The sequence below is a fragment of the Sipha flava genome, unplaced genomic scaffold (genome assembly GCF_003268045.1).
Source record: "Sipha flava isolate LNK unplaced genomic scaffold, YSA_version1 225_pilon_pilon, whole genome shotgun sequence".
NCBI lineage: Eukaryota > Metazoa > Arthropoda > Insecta > Hemiptera > Aphididae > Sipha > Sipha flava.
Window position 1 is genome coordinate 547,242 of NW_020272859.1, and position 15,453 is coordinate 562,694.

The window sequence follows — 15,453 nt, forward strand, 5'->3', positions numbered from 1 at the left end:
GTACCTATTCATTTTATTATTATACGCACTGCGTGAAATATTTTCGTCGTGTAATTATTTTATTTATCAAATATGCCAAAGGAAAAAACAATCATTGAAATTTCTTTGAAAAAGTTATGTGACAGAATTAAGTGATTATAGTGATCTAGTATTTACAACACAAGGAAAGATTATAAATGTAAATGTTGTTAAAAATTGGTAGAGATAGAAAATTCAACGTTCAACAACACATTGATACAGCTAAACATAAGGCAGCTATCAAATGAAACAAAATCAAAATAAATTTGATTTACAAAAAACTCAACAGCAACTCTTAGGTAACACAAAAAAAAGTCTTCTTTTAATAAAGATTTATATTATCCTTTGTTATCTACAAACATTCCATTTAATAAGCTAAATCGTCATTTTTTAAGTCGTTTTTTGGAAAAATATACATTGAAAAAAATTCTAAATCAAATTATACTTTGTAGAATCTTTATAAATGATATTTATGAAGACACTTTACTGAAAATTAGAAGTTTTAAATTCGGTAAAAAAATCAGGATTTTGATCGATAAGATTACACTTTTCGCAAGACATCGCAAATGTCATTGTAGGAACGCTCAAATCGACCCAGGTCGCGTGTTTTTATTTAACTGTGTAGAACTAGAGAAATCGAGTCATTTTACAGTCACTAAATTCTATAATAATTATATGCATAATATATGGCCTGAGGTGTACGACATGATGATATTTTATTATTTTTATGGAACGTGGTACCATATATGGTAAAAGAAGGAAAAACGCTTGATATATATTATACGAAAATGATTCATGTTAAAATATAGTTCATGCATTTCATAGAGTAGCTGAAAAATTAGAGGGCATTACTCAAAAGTTGATAAAATTATAGCAAACGTGAAAAAAGTATTTTATAAGGCTTCATATCACATTAATTGTTTAAAAGAATAATCACCTCTCCTACCACTTCTCCCTCAACCAATCATTACAAGATGGAGACCCTGGTTGAAAGCAGCTATTTATTATTGCGATAATTACGAACTAATATTAGATATTATTACACCTTTTGATAAAAAATATTCTGTTTATGTTGAAAACTCTCAAAAGTACTTAAATTATCCAGATGTTGCTCCAACTCTGGTGTATCTAAAATCAAACTTTATTACTCTCCTTGAAGCAAGGAAATTTCCTTTATCCGATGGAATTGATATAATAAAAAATTCCTATTTAAGATTCAGTGCAAGTTAATGCAACAAAAAATAGACGATATTTTATTAAAAAAAAAAATTAAAAATTACTATAAAACATTAAATAATATTTCAAAAATAATGAATGAAGAAATTACTTTAATATATAGCTTACCCAAAGACTTAAAATCAAATAATTGTTATTTTTTAAATATGCCTCCCAAATTTCCGTAGATATAAAACGATCTTTCTCAATATATAAAACATTGTAGGCAGGTAATAGAAATTCGTTTTGATTTGAAAATATAAGGAAATATCTTGTCGTTTAATGCAATATTAAAGGTAAATTATACAATATTTGGTTAACTTAGAACAAATTCGTTGATAAAAATAAAGTTTACAAAAGATTTTTATTTTATTTTAAGATGGAGAAGAAGAAAACGAAAAACCAAAACAAAAGGACCAAAAAGACGACGATTAATATACTAATAATAATATCATTTTTTTTTTTTTTAATGTTTATATAAATATTATAATTAGGCAAAATGATGAAGTAAAATGATTATTAAGAGCATATTTTAATACATATTTCTTGATTTTTAAATACATAAGAAATCCTCAGCCCTAGTAATAACCTAATAACATAGCAAAGTTTTTCCTTTCAATTTTTCTTTTTTAGTATTTTTATATGAAATAAAATAAATAGTGGAATTTTTGTTATAAATTATATATTCTATAGGTTATATGTACAACTTGTTATTTTAATAATTTATAATTATTTGATTATATGTATTTATAAACCAACGATACCTTATACATAAGGTATACATTTGAGTAATTATATTAGTATACCTTTAAATAACACCTAAACACAGTCAAGTAAAACCTTAATAATTATTAAAGTATACTATCTAATGAATTTAAAAAAGTATTTTATTCGTATTATTAATAAAAATAGGTAAAAAAATATTTATTTTTATGAAACTATAACTTATGATTTTACGTAAAAATGAAAACATGATAGTAAATTATATAAGATTAAAATCATTGGCAGGAGTATAATTTGTATCATTGGCAATAGTATCTAATATCTAGCGAAGGCATACAACTGAGTTCCGTCATCTAGACTTATAGAGTACAAAGGACTATTAGCAACTAAGACTTTAAATAATGTTGCGACAACCAATGTTACACTAATTGCTTATATATTACTATGGCACTATAAAGTTCAGTAGACAAGTTATAAACCGGGCTGTATGAAATCCTATAGAATGGCGAGGGTTGTTCCTATAACAATCTATTTTACTACTCAAAACTACTTACAGTATTAATAATAAATTATCCTTTGCCATATTTTTTAATTATTTATACAATGATATTAATTTATCAGATACTGCAAATTTTATGAAATATAACATTTTATATTTGTTCAGACATTTCTGTCCTGTAAGCTGCAGTGGTTAATTATACAAAATTAAAATCCACTCTATACATATGTAAAATAATAATTAACAAATTATGCTAAGCTAACTGCTTTTATTGCTGATATATTTCTATAACATAGGTATTGAATTCATAAATATTCGAAATGGATTAACGTTAATTTTATTTAAAAGCAGACCACTTATACATCAAAATAATCAATGGGAGTATTATCAATATTATCCAATCAAAAATACCGATTAAAAACATGTGTAATGTATTAATATTATATTAATGTTAAACGTATAGGTACATAGAAAAAATGTTAATTATCATGCTCTGAAATAAACTGACAACTTGGGAGAATGTAATGAATATTTTTCAATAAAAAGTTTTTTATGAATAATTATAATATTTTGTCTAATTATCTGTGAGTAGGTAATCGTTTAACTTAAACGGTCTCAAAAATAAGAAATTATGATAACTTATTCCGTAATAAACAATAGTTATAATATAATAAGTAATAATATATGTATGTATATAAATTTGTTTATTATTTTAGCCTAAAAATAAATATCCGGATAACATAGACAGAAAATATAATTTACATTTGCGGTTTTGTGCTTTTAAACTGAGTCATAAATATTCTGGAAATTTGAATTTGGAACACTTTGTATATTGAAGAAAATATCGTTAAAATAATTCAATATTGATATTTAAGTTTTTTACTGTTATGTTTTACTATTGTACCGCAATTTATACGATGTTAATTGTATATACAAATATATAGATACATAAGAAATATATATATAAATAATATATATATAAATAAAATATATATAAATAAAATATAGATTGTTTCATAATTGTACAATATTTTATTCAGAATTATGAGTATAAATTTATATTAAATAATTCTAATTATAAAAATACCCTCCCTGAATTTTTTTTTTGACAATACTTTCGCTTTGACACATACCCACAAGGCACGAACACTTGATGGACGTAGGCCAAAGATAACTATTTTCAAAGAAGTAAATTCCAAAAGGGATTTTGTGCCCTCTGAAATACCCCAGAGTTTGTATAGCCGTAATACTAAGGTAATATCGGCTATAGTATACAGTAATAAATAACTATGTGTAAACAGTTCTCAAGAGACCACATCAATGATCCGTAAGAAGTCCATTGATCAGTTGACAATAATAATTTATTAATCTCGAACTATATTAATTACTAATGGAATAGTATTACGATATTAATAATCAGCGTCGCAACTAGAGGTTAACGAAATGGGTGGTTGCCAAGGATGTAGCAAAGTAAGGAAGACGCATTTGAATTAAATTAAAATTAGTTTTTTGTATAAAATAAATGCCGAAATAAAATTCATCTTCCTGTCAAAAGTACTTTCCTTCAATGGATCTTTTTGTCTAACGTATACCTGGACACATATTTTAAATTAAATGCTTGGTCATTTATAGAGTTAATATTTTTTTCATAATTTATGAAGAAACGCATATAAAAAATCATTAGCCACCGACTTTTAATTTGTTACAATGTTTAATGTGTTACAAATAAAAATTAAATAAGTGTAAATGTTAAATTTTTTTAAAAATTTATATTTTAAAAACCAACTAGAACAGCGGTTCTCAATCTTTTTAAGAACATGATCATCTATATCAATGATGCTCAACATTTTTCCTTTGGCGGACCACTTTGGTAAATAATTATCTTCAAGCGTACCACAAAGTATAAAAGTACAAAAATAATCATATATATTGGACTTGTTTTCTAATCTTTTACTGTCTATAGAAAAAAATATGAATTGATGTACACATTAATTTGATCAGTACGTTATTTTAAATACATGGGTGATATCGATATGTAATTGTAAAGTTTCCGTATGAAAATATCAGACAGAAAAAACACAAATATATTGAATATTGCCCAATTTTTGATGAAAAATGGTCTATAAATTACCTTTTCATTGAAATTAATTGAAAAGCCGTTTGCCTTGTATGTCGTTAAACGGTTTCAGTTTTTAAAGAATTTAATATCAAACGATATTATGAATCAAAACATCAAGATAAATTTGCCCATTTAAAAGGTAAGCAATTATTTTCAATATAATTTAGTTATAAAAACTTAATATAGTACCAATATATTATTTTATTAGGAGAATTACGTGTTACTAAATTAGAAGCATTCAAAAAAAAATATCCACACACAAAATGTTTTAAATTTATTTAAACAACAAAATTCGATTAAAATAAATGTTGTACAAGCGAACTATAAAGTAGTGAATTTAATAGTTAGTGAAAAAAAAAACCTCTCAATGATGGTGATTTTATAAAAAAATGTATTTTAACTGTGGTTGAAGAAATAATATCTGAAAATTAGAACTTTTTAAAGATATAAGTTTATCATAAAACGCAATTACCAAATGTGTTGAAAATATAGGAAATAACATAGTTACACAATTACAGAACAAATCACGAGAATTCAAATATTTTTCGCTAGCACTAGATAAGAGTACCGATGTTACTGATACTGTTCAACTGTTTATAATTATTCGTGGCATTGATATTAATTTAAATGTAACAGAGGAGTTGGCTTCTTTGGAAAGTATGCATGATCGAACAACAGGAGCTGATATATTTGAAAAAGTAAATCTTTGTCTTCAAAATCTTAGGCTTGATTGGGGAAATTTAAGTTGCATAACAACAGACGGTACTCCAAATATGATTATAATTGTATTTTTTAGAATAATTATTTAAACGAATTCATAAATTTAAATTAAAAAATTTTTCATACATTTTTAAAATTTTTTTTTATTTTAGAAAATTGTAAGGGACCATACAGAATAACTTCACGGGCCACATGCGGGTTGGACACCACTGCTCTATATTATAGAGTCTATAATATTAATAAGATTTTTAACAGCCCTTTTACTACTTCAACTAGTGATGAGCAAACCAAAACCAAGACTATGGTAGTTTTATTCTTGCAGACTCATTCTTGGTCTTTCTCTTGCAGAGCCATTGTAGTCTTGGTCTTGCAATTCAAGTCTTAGTCTTGTTGCAAGACTTACATTAATTAAAATCTAAACAAAAAAATTATATTTCTTACTAGGTTAGGAGTTTGTAAAATTTGATAATTTTTTATTATCTTCAAGTAATAACCAACTTAGTACAACATATATATACAGAATATGAATATCATTTAACTTGCCAGAAATTTGATTTTTTTCTACTGGTGATTTCAAAAAAGTTATTAAATTTACTGATTTACTATATATAATTGTTTAATCAATACTGCCACAAACACTGAAGTAAGTGTACAAGTCATTAATACCACAACAATCGAAAAACAATAAACAATTATAAATGTAATACAAAATAAACGGTGCATTTTTTAAATATTATAGATTTCAAAACAAATTAAAGAACCGACATATATTTTAAAATAAAACTCTTGATTGAACTTAATAACATTATCATAAATTTTACAGTTTATGATGTAATATTTTATAAAAAGTATACTATAATCAACAGATATTTTTTCTTCTCTGACGATAATGTAGGTTTTGGCATAGGTATCAATGTCTGATTTAAGTTGTTCTGTAGAAAAATTTCTTTTAAAAACGTTAGCATTTTTCTAAATTTCTTCATTAGAAAATGTTTTTTTTTTCTATTAGACTTCTTCGGGAGTTTAAATTTTAAAAAAATTGATAAAAGAACACAATGATTAAAATAACATCAGTATTAGTGATTTTTTATAATTATAATATACTATATTATAATTTTTTATAAGTATCATACAATTACTATTTTCGCCCTTGTCACATAGAATGAACACAATTGTGAACTAGGATTAAACAGAGTTAGCACTTGGAAAACACATAAAATATATAAATCGGTATCAACATGAAATCTTAATAATTGAATAAAATTGTATATTATCTATAGTGTGGGTAATAAATAATATTTTAATTATAATTAATATCCATATTTTTTCGTTATAGTTATCAGTTGTGTTAGTACTAGAAATTATTTTAATATTAGTTTTCCTTTTAAATCAACCTGATTAATATGACCATGTTCCTCTACACAAATACTTAAGTCCAAATAAATATTCAATCTATGAGCTGTAATTTGAATAAAAGGTTTATAATTTATTAATTAATATAATATTTTAACTTGTACATTTATCGTATTGTAAAATCAAGTAAATTAATATTATTTAGCTATTCATAATCTAACCTAAACTAAAACCAAAAGTTCAAAAGTAAAATGTAATAAATAAAATATTTAATGTAATTTGGAAAACTTTTCTATTATTAATACAATTGATCACTTGTTACTGAAATAAAATTTTTACTATACTTATGACTAATAAAAAAAAGTAAAGAGTAAAATATTTTTAAATAAAAACTATATTTTATAAAATATAGATGTACAGTAAAATTTAGACGAAATATGGAGGCTTTCGAACAACTATTCCATAATCATTGAGTGCTGGTGTTAGATCTTCCATAGTTAACGTATATTTACGGTCTTTAGGTACTTTCCCAGATTTAGTTGGCATAGTAGCCACACGCATTCTACAGTGTTGTAATGCATCATTAGCTATATCAGCAATAAATTTCTGAGAAGCAATTGATATCAATCGTATTCTGAAACAAATAAATAATTATGCATATATTTTTAATTAGAGGATAATTGTAATCTTTATTTAGTTTAATCGAATATAAATTAAACTAATGACTTAAAATATACCTCAAAATTATTTGTAAAATAATTACATTTAAATTTGCATAAGATCAAAAAGTATTATACTCAGTTATAATAAAGAATATATATCGGTTTTGCATATATCATTCTCATGCAGACTTCTATTTTCACCTTTCATCAGTTATTATCATAAAGGAATTATTGCCGCCAGATGAAAACTATTTGACGCTTAGTATATTATGTTTTGAAACGGAGTATAGATACATGTTATATGTATAAATTTATAAAAATATAAAATACATTACATATATTATTTTGGAATTTTCAATCTTGTAGTCTAGACAAATAATCATTTAAGAACATACAATACATTTTTACAGTAATGTATACTGTGACAAAAGTTGACTGAAAGCCTGAAGTTCAGATAAATATTCTTAAAATATCATGCATTGTTATACAATTATAAATATTGTTTAACAAACAAAATTACAGTTAAAATGTATACCTGAATAGAATATATTTTATTTCTTTCAACCCTCTACAGACAAGGGGTTTTTTTTTTCATGAATTTTATAATTTTATTTATTTTTATAATGTAAAAATGTATATTGTTATAAAATATGTTATTTTATATACAACTAAACAAATAGTAAATGTTCATATGTGTCAAGTTCTACATATTGAACTTGTATCATTTTACAATTTTAGTCAATTTTTTTAAATCAGCATATTTTGCATGCCCATTTCTTACTACTTATCCGTGGAGGGTTAAATTGATATCATCGGATTATCAAATAATAGAACAGTTTATTTAATGTTTGTTAAAGATTAAATTATCAATATATTATTGATGAAAATATAAGAACATATTCTTAATAATTTATAATAATGAATCAATAATACATTTATGATATTGATAAAATTAATAAAATAATGAATTATAGTTAATAATCAGTAAAAAAAATATTAACTCTGAAAAAAAAATCAATACATAAACTATTACTTTAATGATTTATGATTTAAATAAAAATATAGTTTTATTTTGAGTTTTAGTAATATTTATATGAATATATTCGCTTACATTCGCGGATCATTAGTTTCAAATCCAGCTTCTGAACATACAGCAGTAGTAATGGAATCTGGTATCTGTAAAAATAGATGAAATTCATCATTAATAAATCACAATAAAATACAATTACAATATAGTTTTTAACATATTTTCTTACGGTAGGAGAATAATCTTGTAGCTGATATATCACATCAGATATTGACAAAGTATCCTCAGCTACTGGCATCTTGACTGAAAAACTTGAAACTATTTGACAATATTAATAAAAGAAATTACTTTTGGAGGCAATTATGAAACCAAATAGAACTGACAGGCTTATCTACTAAAGCCTGTAGCATAAAAACTAATTTACGGTTTGTATAATAGGTACCCAAAACAGCTAAACTAGCCAATTCTGATTTTATATCTTATCGCTTGTGATAATATTTTACATTTTAAAAAATCATCATTCATTATGCATGATACAGTGTGACCAATAGTTTATATGTTTTTGAATTAGATTTTGTGTATCAAATAACATAATTTTGATAAAACATTCGTGAAATCAGGACGGGTACAGTTCATAGAGTACTAGTAGTTTGCCAAATCTCGGTAATTAGAATTTGTTTTGAGTAATACTATACTAATAATATACAATTAAATCGTTAGTGAACAAGATAATTAGCAAAAAATTTTAACATCGAGGGGTTTGTTAAATTTTTATTTTGTTTTAGTTTATTTTGTTATATGTTTTTGTCAAGTTTCCTTTGAGGCTTGATGATCCTCTCGACTACCATATTAATTTTGATAAAATATAATGACAAGTTGAAAGACTACTAGAAAAACCTATTATTATCTTTATATATTACCCATACATAGTGAGGAATTGTGTAAATTACTGGTAATTTGTAATTCGTCGAATCATAGTTATCGGAAAATAACGTATTATATTTTTATTTCCATCTATAAAATATACTTTAATCTTTAATAATTATGCACTTAATATTAAAATTCACAAAAATGGGTCAAGGGGGGCGGGGAGCTTTCCCCTCCGAATATGCCACAGTACCATATTCAAAGTTGGATTATTAATTATAGGTACCTATGAATTATTATGAAGAGGTATACAGGTCCGACGATAGAAGTATTAGCGCCTTGGGCGAAACCGTGTTTTGACGCCCTTGAACCCCCCCCCTTCCAACCCACTTAGTTTGAGTAGAAATAAAATAAAGTTTTTAGTGAATTTAAATAAAATTAGTACATATTTAGTATAACAACTTAGTATTATATCAACGCATTTTTTGGACAGGTTTTTATTTTTTCGTTGCAAGAATATAATAGTTCTAATTTTGAGCTTGGCGTTTTTTACTTTTTGAAAGTTTTTTCGGAGAATATATTATTTCACGCCGCCACTGCCTACAATATAGGAATACTGTGTTTCACTAACAGCTCATTTATTAAGACAACCAGATAACAGAGTTCATTGTAAATAACTAATAAGGAACCAAAATATTATGTAGAAAATAACTAAACAAAAATATAAATACTGATTACCTGTTAACTGTAACTTGTTAGTTTAAACATTTGACATTACACGGTAGATCGTACGTAGCGAGAGCTCGTCGAAAATAATAAATAGTGCGTGTGTGTTGGGCAACTGTGTCTTTTTGATTTAGGTACGCCACACATCGCGGTATTTTCACCGTAAGGTCCAAACGGTTTTACCACCGCGTCTTTTACGTAATCGTCTAGTTATATGAATTGATTTATAAGCGGGTAAATATTTTATGAAAATAAATATTACGACCATCTATTTATTTACACAGACAAATGTGGTGGCATATTTCCATGCATTATTTTTACATCAAAACCAGCGCTGTATGGATACAGTACCTATATGAAGTAGAAAGCACAACTGTTATATTCTTACTACCTGTAGATCGTTAATGCGTATTTAAAGCTAAATTAGATGAAAACAATTTTCAGTTTGGCGCCCCTTTCGTGCTGGCGCCCTGGGCAATCGCCCGGGTCACCCATAGCTTTCGCCGGCCTTGGAGTGTATAAAAAAGCCTACATTACCATTGGTTATGTACTGCGTAATATAATTTTGAAAAAAAAATTATGAACTTAATAATACATTGTAACTGAATACATTGCAGATAATAATTTTTAAAAGAAAATGATACAGGTACAATATTAAAAGAATTTCTAAACTTTTAGATTGTTTGTACTGCAAATAATAAATACTTAATTTTCCAAAACTATAATAATAAAACGACGGTAAGTAAATGTTTAAATAATTTATGATATTATATTATGGAAGTATACGCTTTGTGTTACATACATCTATACTAATTATTTTTAGTACTACATAAAGGCTCTACATCAACGGTTCTGTTTAAATTGAAATTATACATCAAACAAAATTATACGTTTTATACTACAACTGATGGCGATCATAATATGTAAACAGTTAACACATTTCATTTTTCTTTTTGAATATCAAAGTAGGTAGGTATTTTAAAATGTATTTATACATTTAAAAATGAAATTATCTAAGGTATAATGTGCGTAATAGTACTTATAATACTTTAAATAGATAAATACCTTAAACTTTAAATTATAATATTTCATTTCATTTTACCAGTATGTAATTAATTTTCGAAAAAACTTGTCTCAGTACGTATACTACCTACGATATAATATTTATATATACATATGATACATATAAATAATATAATTATATAATAAAATAATATAAATAAGTACCTATTTATAATTAATAAAAAAATAGTACTAATAGTTATTTAGTTAAATATAAATGTTGATTTAAGAGTAATCATTGCACCTTCCGGCTTCCCTTCTATTCTCAATAAAACCGTAAATCTCTAGATATTTTATAAATGGGTTTCAAAAGTTTTGTACAAATATTATTGCCACATTTCAAATACATTTAATAACCAAATTAAGACAATAACCTTCGGTTAAGGTAACCTTAATCTCCATTGAAAGGAAGAAACCAATTTAAATCGCCTAAGAATCGGACATCCATGCCAAAACCTCCATCCTTTTGTACAAATTATCCAAAATATTTAAAGTTCTCGACTTCACCTATCACCATCACCAGGGCCGGATTTAAAGGGGGCCCAGATCACAAAAAATTAGGGCCTCCATTAAATATGTTTTTTTTGCATCCAAGTATAAAACACAATATAACATTTGCAAAATAGATTTAAATTACAACTTGAATAAAAATGTTCAATTATTGATATTGTCATAAATTTATAAATATATGTTATTATTAATATTTAATAACTATTACCTAATATATTTATGTATTTTAATTGCATAAAAATTAGTAGCGAGCTTTTAAGTATATATTTACATAAATTTATTACCTTTATTGTTTCATCACAACAAATCATTGTTCTTTCCTCATCAATATTTTGAACATTTGGAATTTTGGTTATTAAAAATGTGTAATTAAAAATAAATCGTCTTCTAAGTGTAGGCCCAGGGCCCCCACATTCCTAAATCCAGCCCTGCACATAACTACTTATTGTTATTGGTCTTCTCATACCCTCAACTTGTGTTGATTAAATATCTTCCTCCAAAGTGATACTCTATATACTCTATTTTAATGTCTACTAATTCTAAATTTTCATTTAACACGGTTACACAATGTTAAGTTATGAAGATGTAAGTATAGAAAATAATAAACGTACAGGAATACTTGTAAATATATTGTTGGAGTTTATTAAGTTAACTGAATCAACGAAGATAGAGTAACATGAAAATGACAAATATAAACGAAGCGTCAGTACTGAATGGCTGGATACGTCTTGGTCAGTAGCGCTGAATACACTATATATGTGTAACAGAAGTCACATAGGAGTGGATGGGTATTATTATTATGCATGTACATACTGAAGGATTAATAAAGTACTTATATAAATTAAATAAATATGTTATATCTAAAAATATGTTAATACGATTAAAATCAGTACATTATCAACGTAAGCGTAGTAATACAGCGTAGGTATAGTGTACAAAATAACTACCTACGTCATGCTGTAAAAGTTTCTGGTTTCTCCATGACTCCTGCACATTTTTGTTTTGTAAAAACATTTTGAGCTTATTAATATAAATTACAAATTAAGAATAAACTAAGGAGTTGTGTTTACTATAGTCTGAATAGTAATTATATTATATTATAGAATTAAGTAATAATAAAATATATATAAATGTATTTGTATACCAATATAGTATGAAAATAATAACTAAATAATAAAAATATATCATATTATAATAATAAAACAGTGTTCTAATGAGACTATACAAGTAGATATTTTTAATTTGTGGTCTGTACTCTCCCGATATTATTATGTGTAATATTATTTTTAGATTAGTTATAACAAAATGTACTGCATTTAATAGCAATTACGTATTACCCGATATTATCGACAGAAACTATTTTGGTAGATAGAAATATACTATTGAAATAATTACCCTTACTATTTACCAATATACAGTAAACCCTCATTAATCACGGATTTTTACTAAACATTAAATATAAAATATTGTCTACTTCAATTTGTTTATGTGGTAAAAAAATATTGTCACTAAATGAAACCAATTACAAAAGACATTTAACATTCTGTAATATTGCAAGGTTGAAAAAGTCGAATATCGTAAACGACGTCTCTAATTTTTTTACTCATAAACGTGTAATTCATAATTCATAATAAAACATATTTTAACTATTGATTGTTTCCAAAAAAAATCCATTTTATGTTCATAATTTTTAAATTAAGTTTTTTTTACTATTTTCCAGTGGCAGGAGAATAAAATTAATGTTTGTCTAACTCATTTGTATCATATATCTATATAAATAACCAATTTATTTTGATTTTAGGCTTGATTGATTTTTACAAGAGAACAAGTCCTTTAATTTTCGAACTTAATTATAATTCAAGTACCTACTAGGTACATTCTTTTTAATGATGTAATTAATATACAATAAATAATAATTAATGATTTTCAATTCTTGGTCAAAAGTGAAGATATTACAATTTCAAATATCGTATATATAAGATATATAAAATATCTTTAAGAAAATCATACTGAACGTAAAGAGCATAATAATTTGGTGTCTCATTGTTTTATTTTTGGTAAGTAAATATTTTTCTGAATATAATACCTAGTATATTCGGTTCAGGCATGTTTTTGGTGTTAAATTATATAACAAGAGAGGTCCTTAAGCTTATTTGTATATTGTATTCAATTTTTATACAATTAATGTAATATTAATCAGATTTCCGATAAAAATAGTATAAATAATTTACCTATTATATAGCAATATAACAATACTATAACAATTGTTTACAAAATTAACATAAATTAATTTTTATATATCCAGTAAATTTATAAGAACATTAAAATTTTGTTATTAAGTATTCAAATTTATTCATTTGTTGACAATGCTACTACGTTGCATGATAATAATGCTTCTATGAAACAAATAGTGTTTTAAATGTTATGGATTTAGTAGCTTCTGAAGGTATATCTACAATCTAGTTTTTTAAATTTAATGAAAGCAAAATTGACAATTGTTGCTCTTATTCAATAACTTTTTTATTATTAGAAATTTATGACATGCTATTATTTTCTATAATTTAACTATAGTACAAATTCATATTTTTTCATGTTAACTTTGTGCATAATCCAATAATACAATAACTATTTTATTATTTATTTAATAAATTATGAAATAGGCTTTATATATTTTTTAAAATTAAATTACTGCTGTCAGTCTATTGATTAATTGGACAAAAAATAATATAAACTACTAAATATAATTTCAAATTTTAATACAGGTACAAATGTTTCTTTGAATTTTGAAATGGAAGAAGAATCACCAAATAATACTGATATACTTAATGCTAAAGATACAAATATTGCAAATTTACTTGATATTGGTAATAGCAGCAGTATTGAATAAAACAAATCAATTGATAATGAAAGTATGAATAAATAAATTTGTTTTAAATACATTTTTATTAATAGAGTTAATTTTAGTTTTAAGATTTGGAAATTATCCGGCAGTTTTTAGTCACTTAAATGATCTCGAACCTGAGCTTATTGATTTATATTTTAAAAATGGTCCTTCTCAAACTTCTTCAAATGATTTTCCCAACAAAAGTTTTCCGTTAATACCATTCGTAGTAGAAAATTCTAAAACACATATAGCACACAATAAAGAAATAATTAGACATAACATTATTTTTTGGCAGACATTTTTTTCTCTTTTCGTGGACACAAAAAGGGTAAAGAAGAAAATAATAGAGAACATTTCTAAGATTTAGCTGCACTTTAAGCTAAATACTCACCAGCATTAGCATATCACATCACTGAAGTTGAGATTAAAGGTAGAAAAACACTTAGGTAGTAAAAGTGTTTTATTAAAACACTTTTTATCTTGGCAAAAAACAAAATCAGTCGATTCTAGCAATTTCCACAAATATTCATAGAACTATTCAACAAGAATTATTAAAGGCTACATATTGTGTTTCATTAGTATCTAGTATTTTAAAATTTCATGAAATTTCAATTGTGTGAAATATTTCAGTAATGTTTAATTTTTATATATATATTTCACATTTTTTAATAAGATTAATATTAATAAAGATAAAATTAATAAGACCCATTAGTCATTAAATTAATTTAATTTTTAATTTTTAAGATTATTATTAGTTAAATTTTGTTTGTCAAGAAAGTTACATGTTAAAATTTAAATACAGTAAGATTTAACTCTACGAAATTTCAGTGTGTTAAGTTTCAAAAACAATTAGGGTTGATAAATGATTAATGTAAATAATAGATACTCACTATATATACCTACTCTATTTTTTCCATAAATAATTATTACATTAAATATCTGGATATCTAGTCACCATATATGACCATGATTACTATATGTAGAGTGACGAATATTTACACATTATAACAGTAATAATCGTATGAAAATAACTCGTATATCAATTTTCTTGATATAAACTTTATAACG

The 15,453-nt window shown here is 24.9% G+C and overlaps 1 protein-coding gene across 1 annotated transcript; it reads right to left on the reverse strand.

The window, feature by feature from the left end:
• Nucleotides 1-7,023: 7,023 nt before the first annotated feature.
• LOC112683392 (transcription initiation factor TFIID subunit 10) lies at nucleotides 7,024-8,816 on the reverse strand. Its single transcript, XM_025554428.1, has 3 exons — nucleotides 8,566-8,816; nucleotides 8,421-8,485; nucleotides 7,024-7,281 (listed from the first exon to the last, which is right to left on the reverse strand). The coding sequence occupies exons 1-3, from the start codon at nucleotides 8,632-8,634 to the stop codon at nucleotides 7,074-7,076; spliced, it is 342 nt and encodes a 113-aa protein (XP_025410213.1). The 5' UTR covers nucleotides 8,635-8,816; the 3' UTR covers nucleotides 7,024-7,073.
• Between the last annotated feature and the right edge of the window lie 6,637 nt (nucleotides 8,817-15,453).

Coding starts and splice junctions, on each gene's coding strand:
- LOC112683392 (XM_025554428.1), bottom strand. CDS start 8,634: ATGCCAGTAGCTGAGGATACTTTGTCAATATCTGATGTGATATATCAG. Junction 8,486..8,565: donor TACAAGATTATTCTCCTACC/GTAAGAAAATAT, acceptor CTATTTTTACAG/ATACCAGATTCCATTACTAC. Junction 7,282..8,420: donor GAAACTAATGATCCGCGAAT/GTAAGCGAATAT, acceptor TATTTGTTTCAG/AATACGATTGATATCAATTG.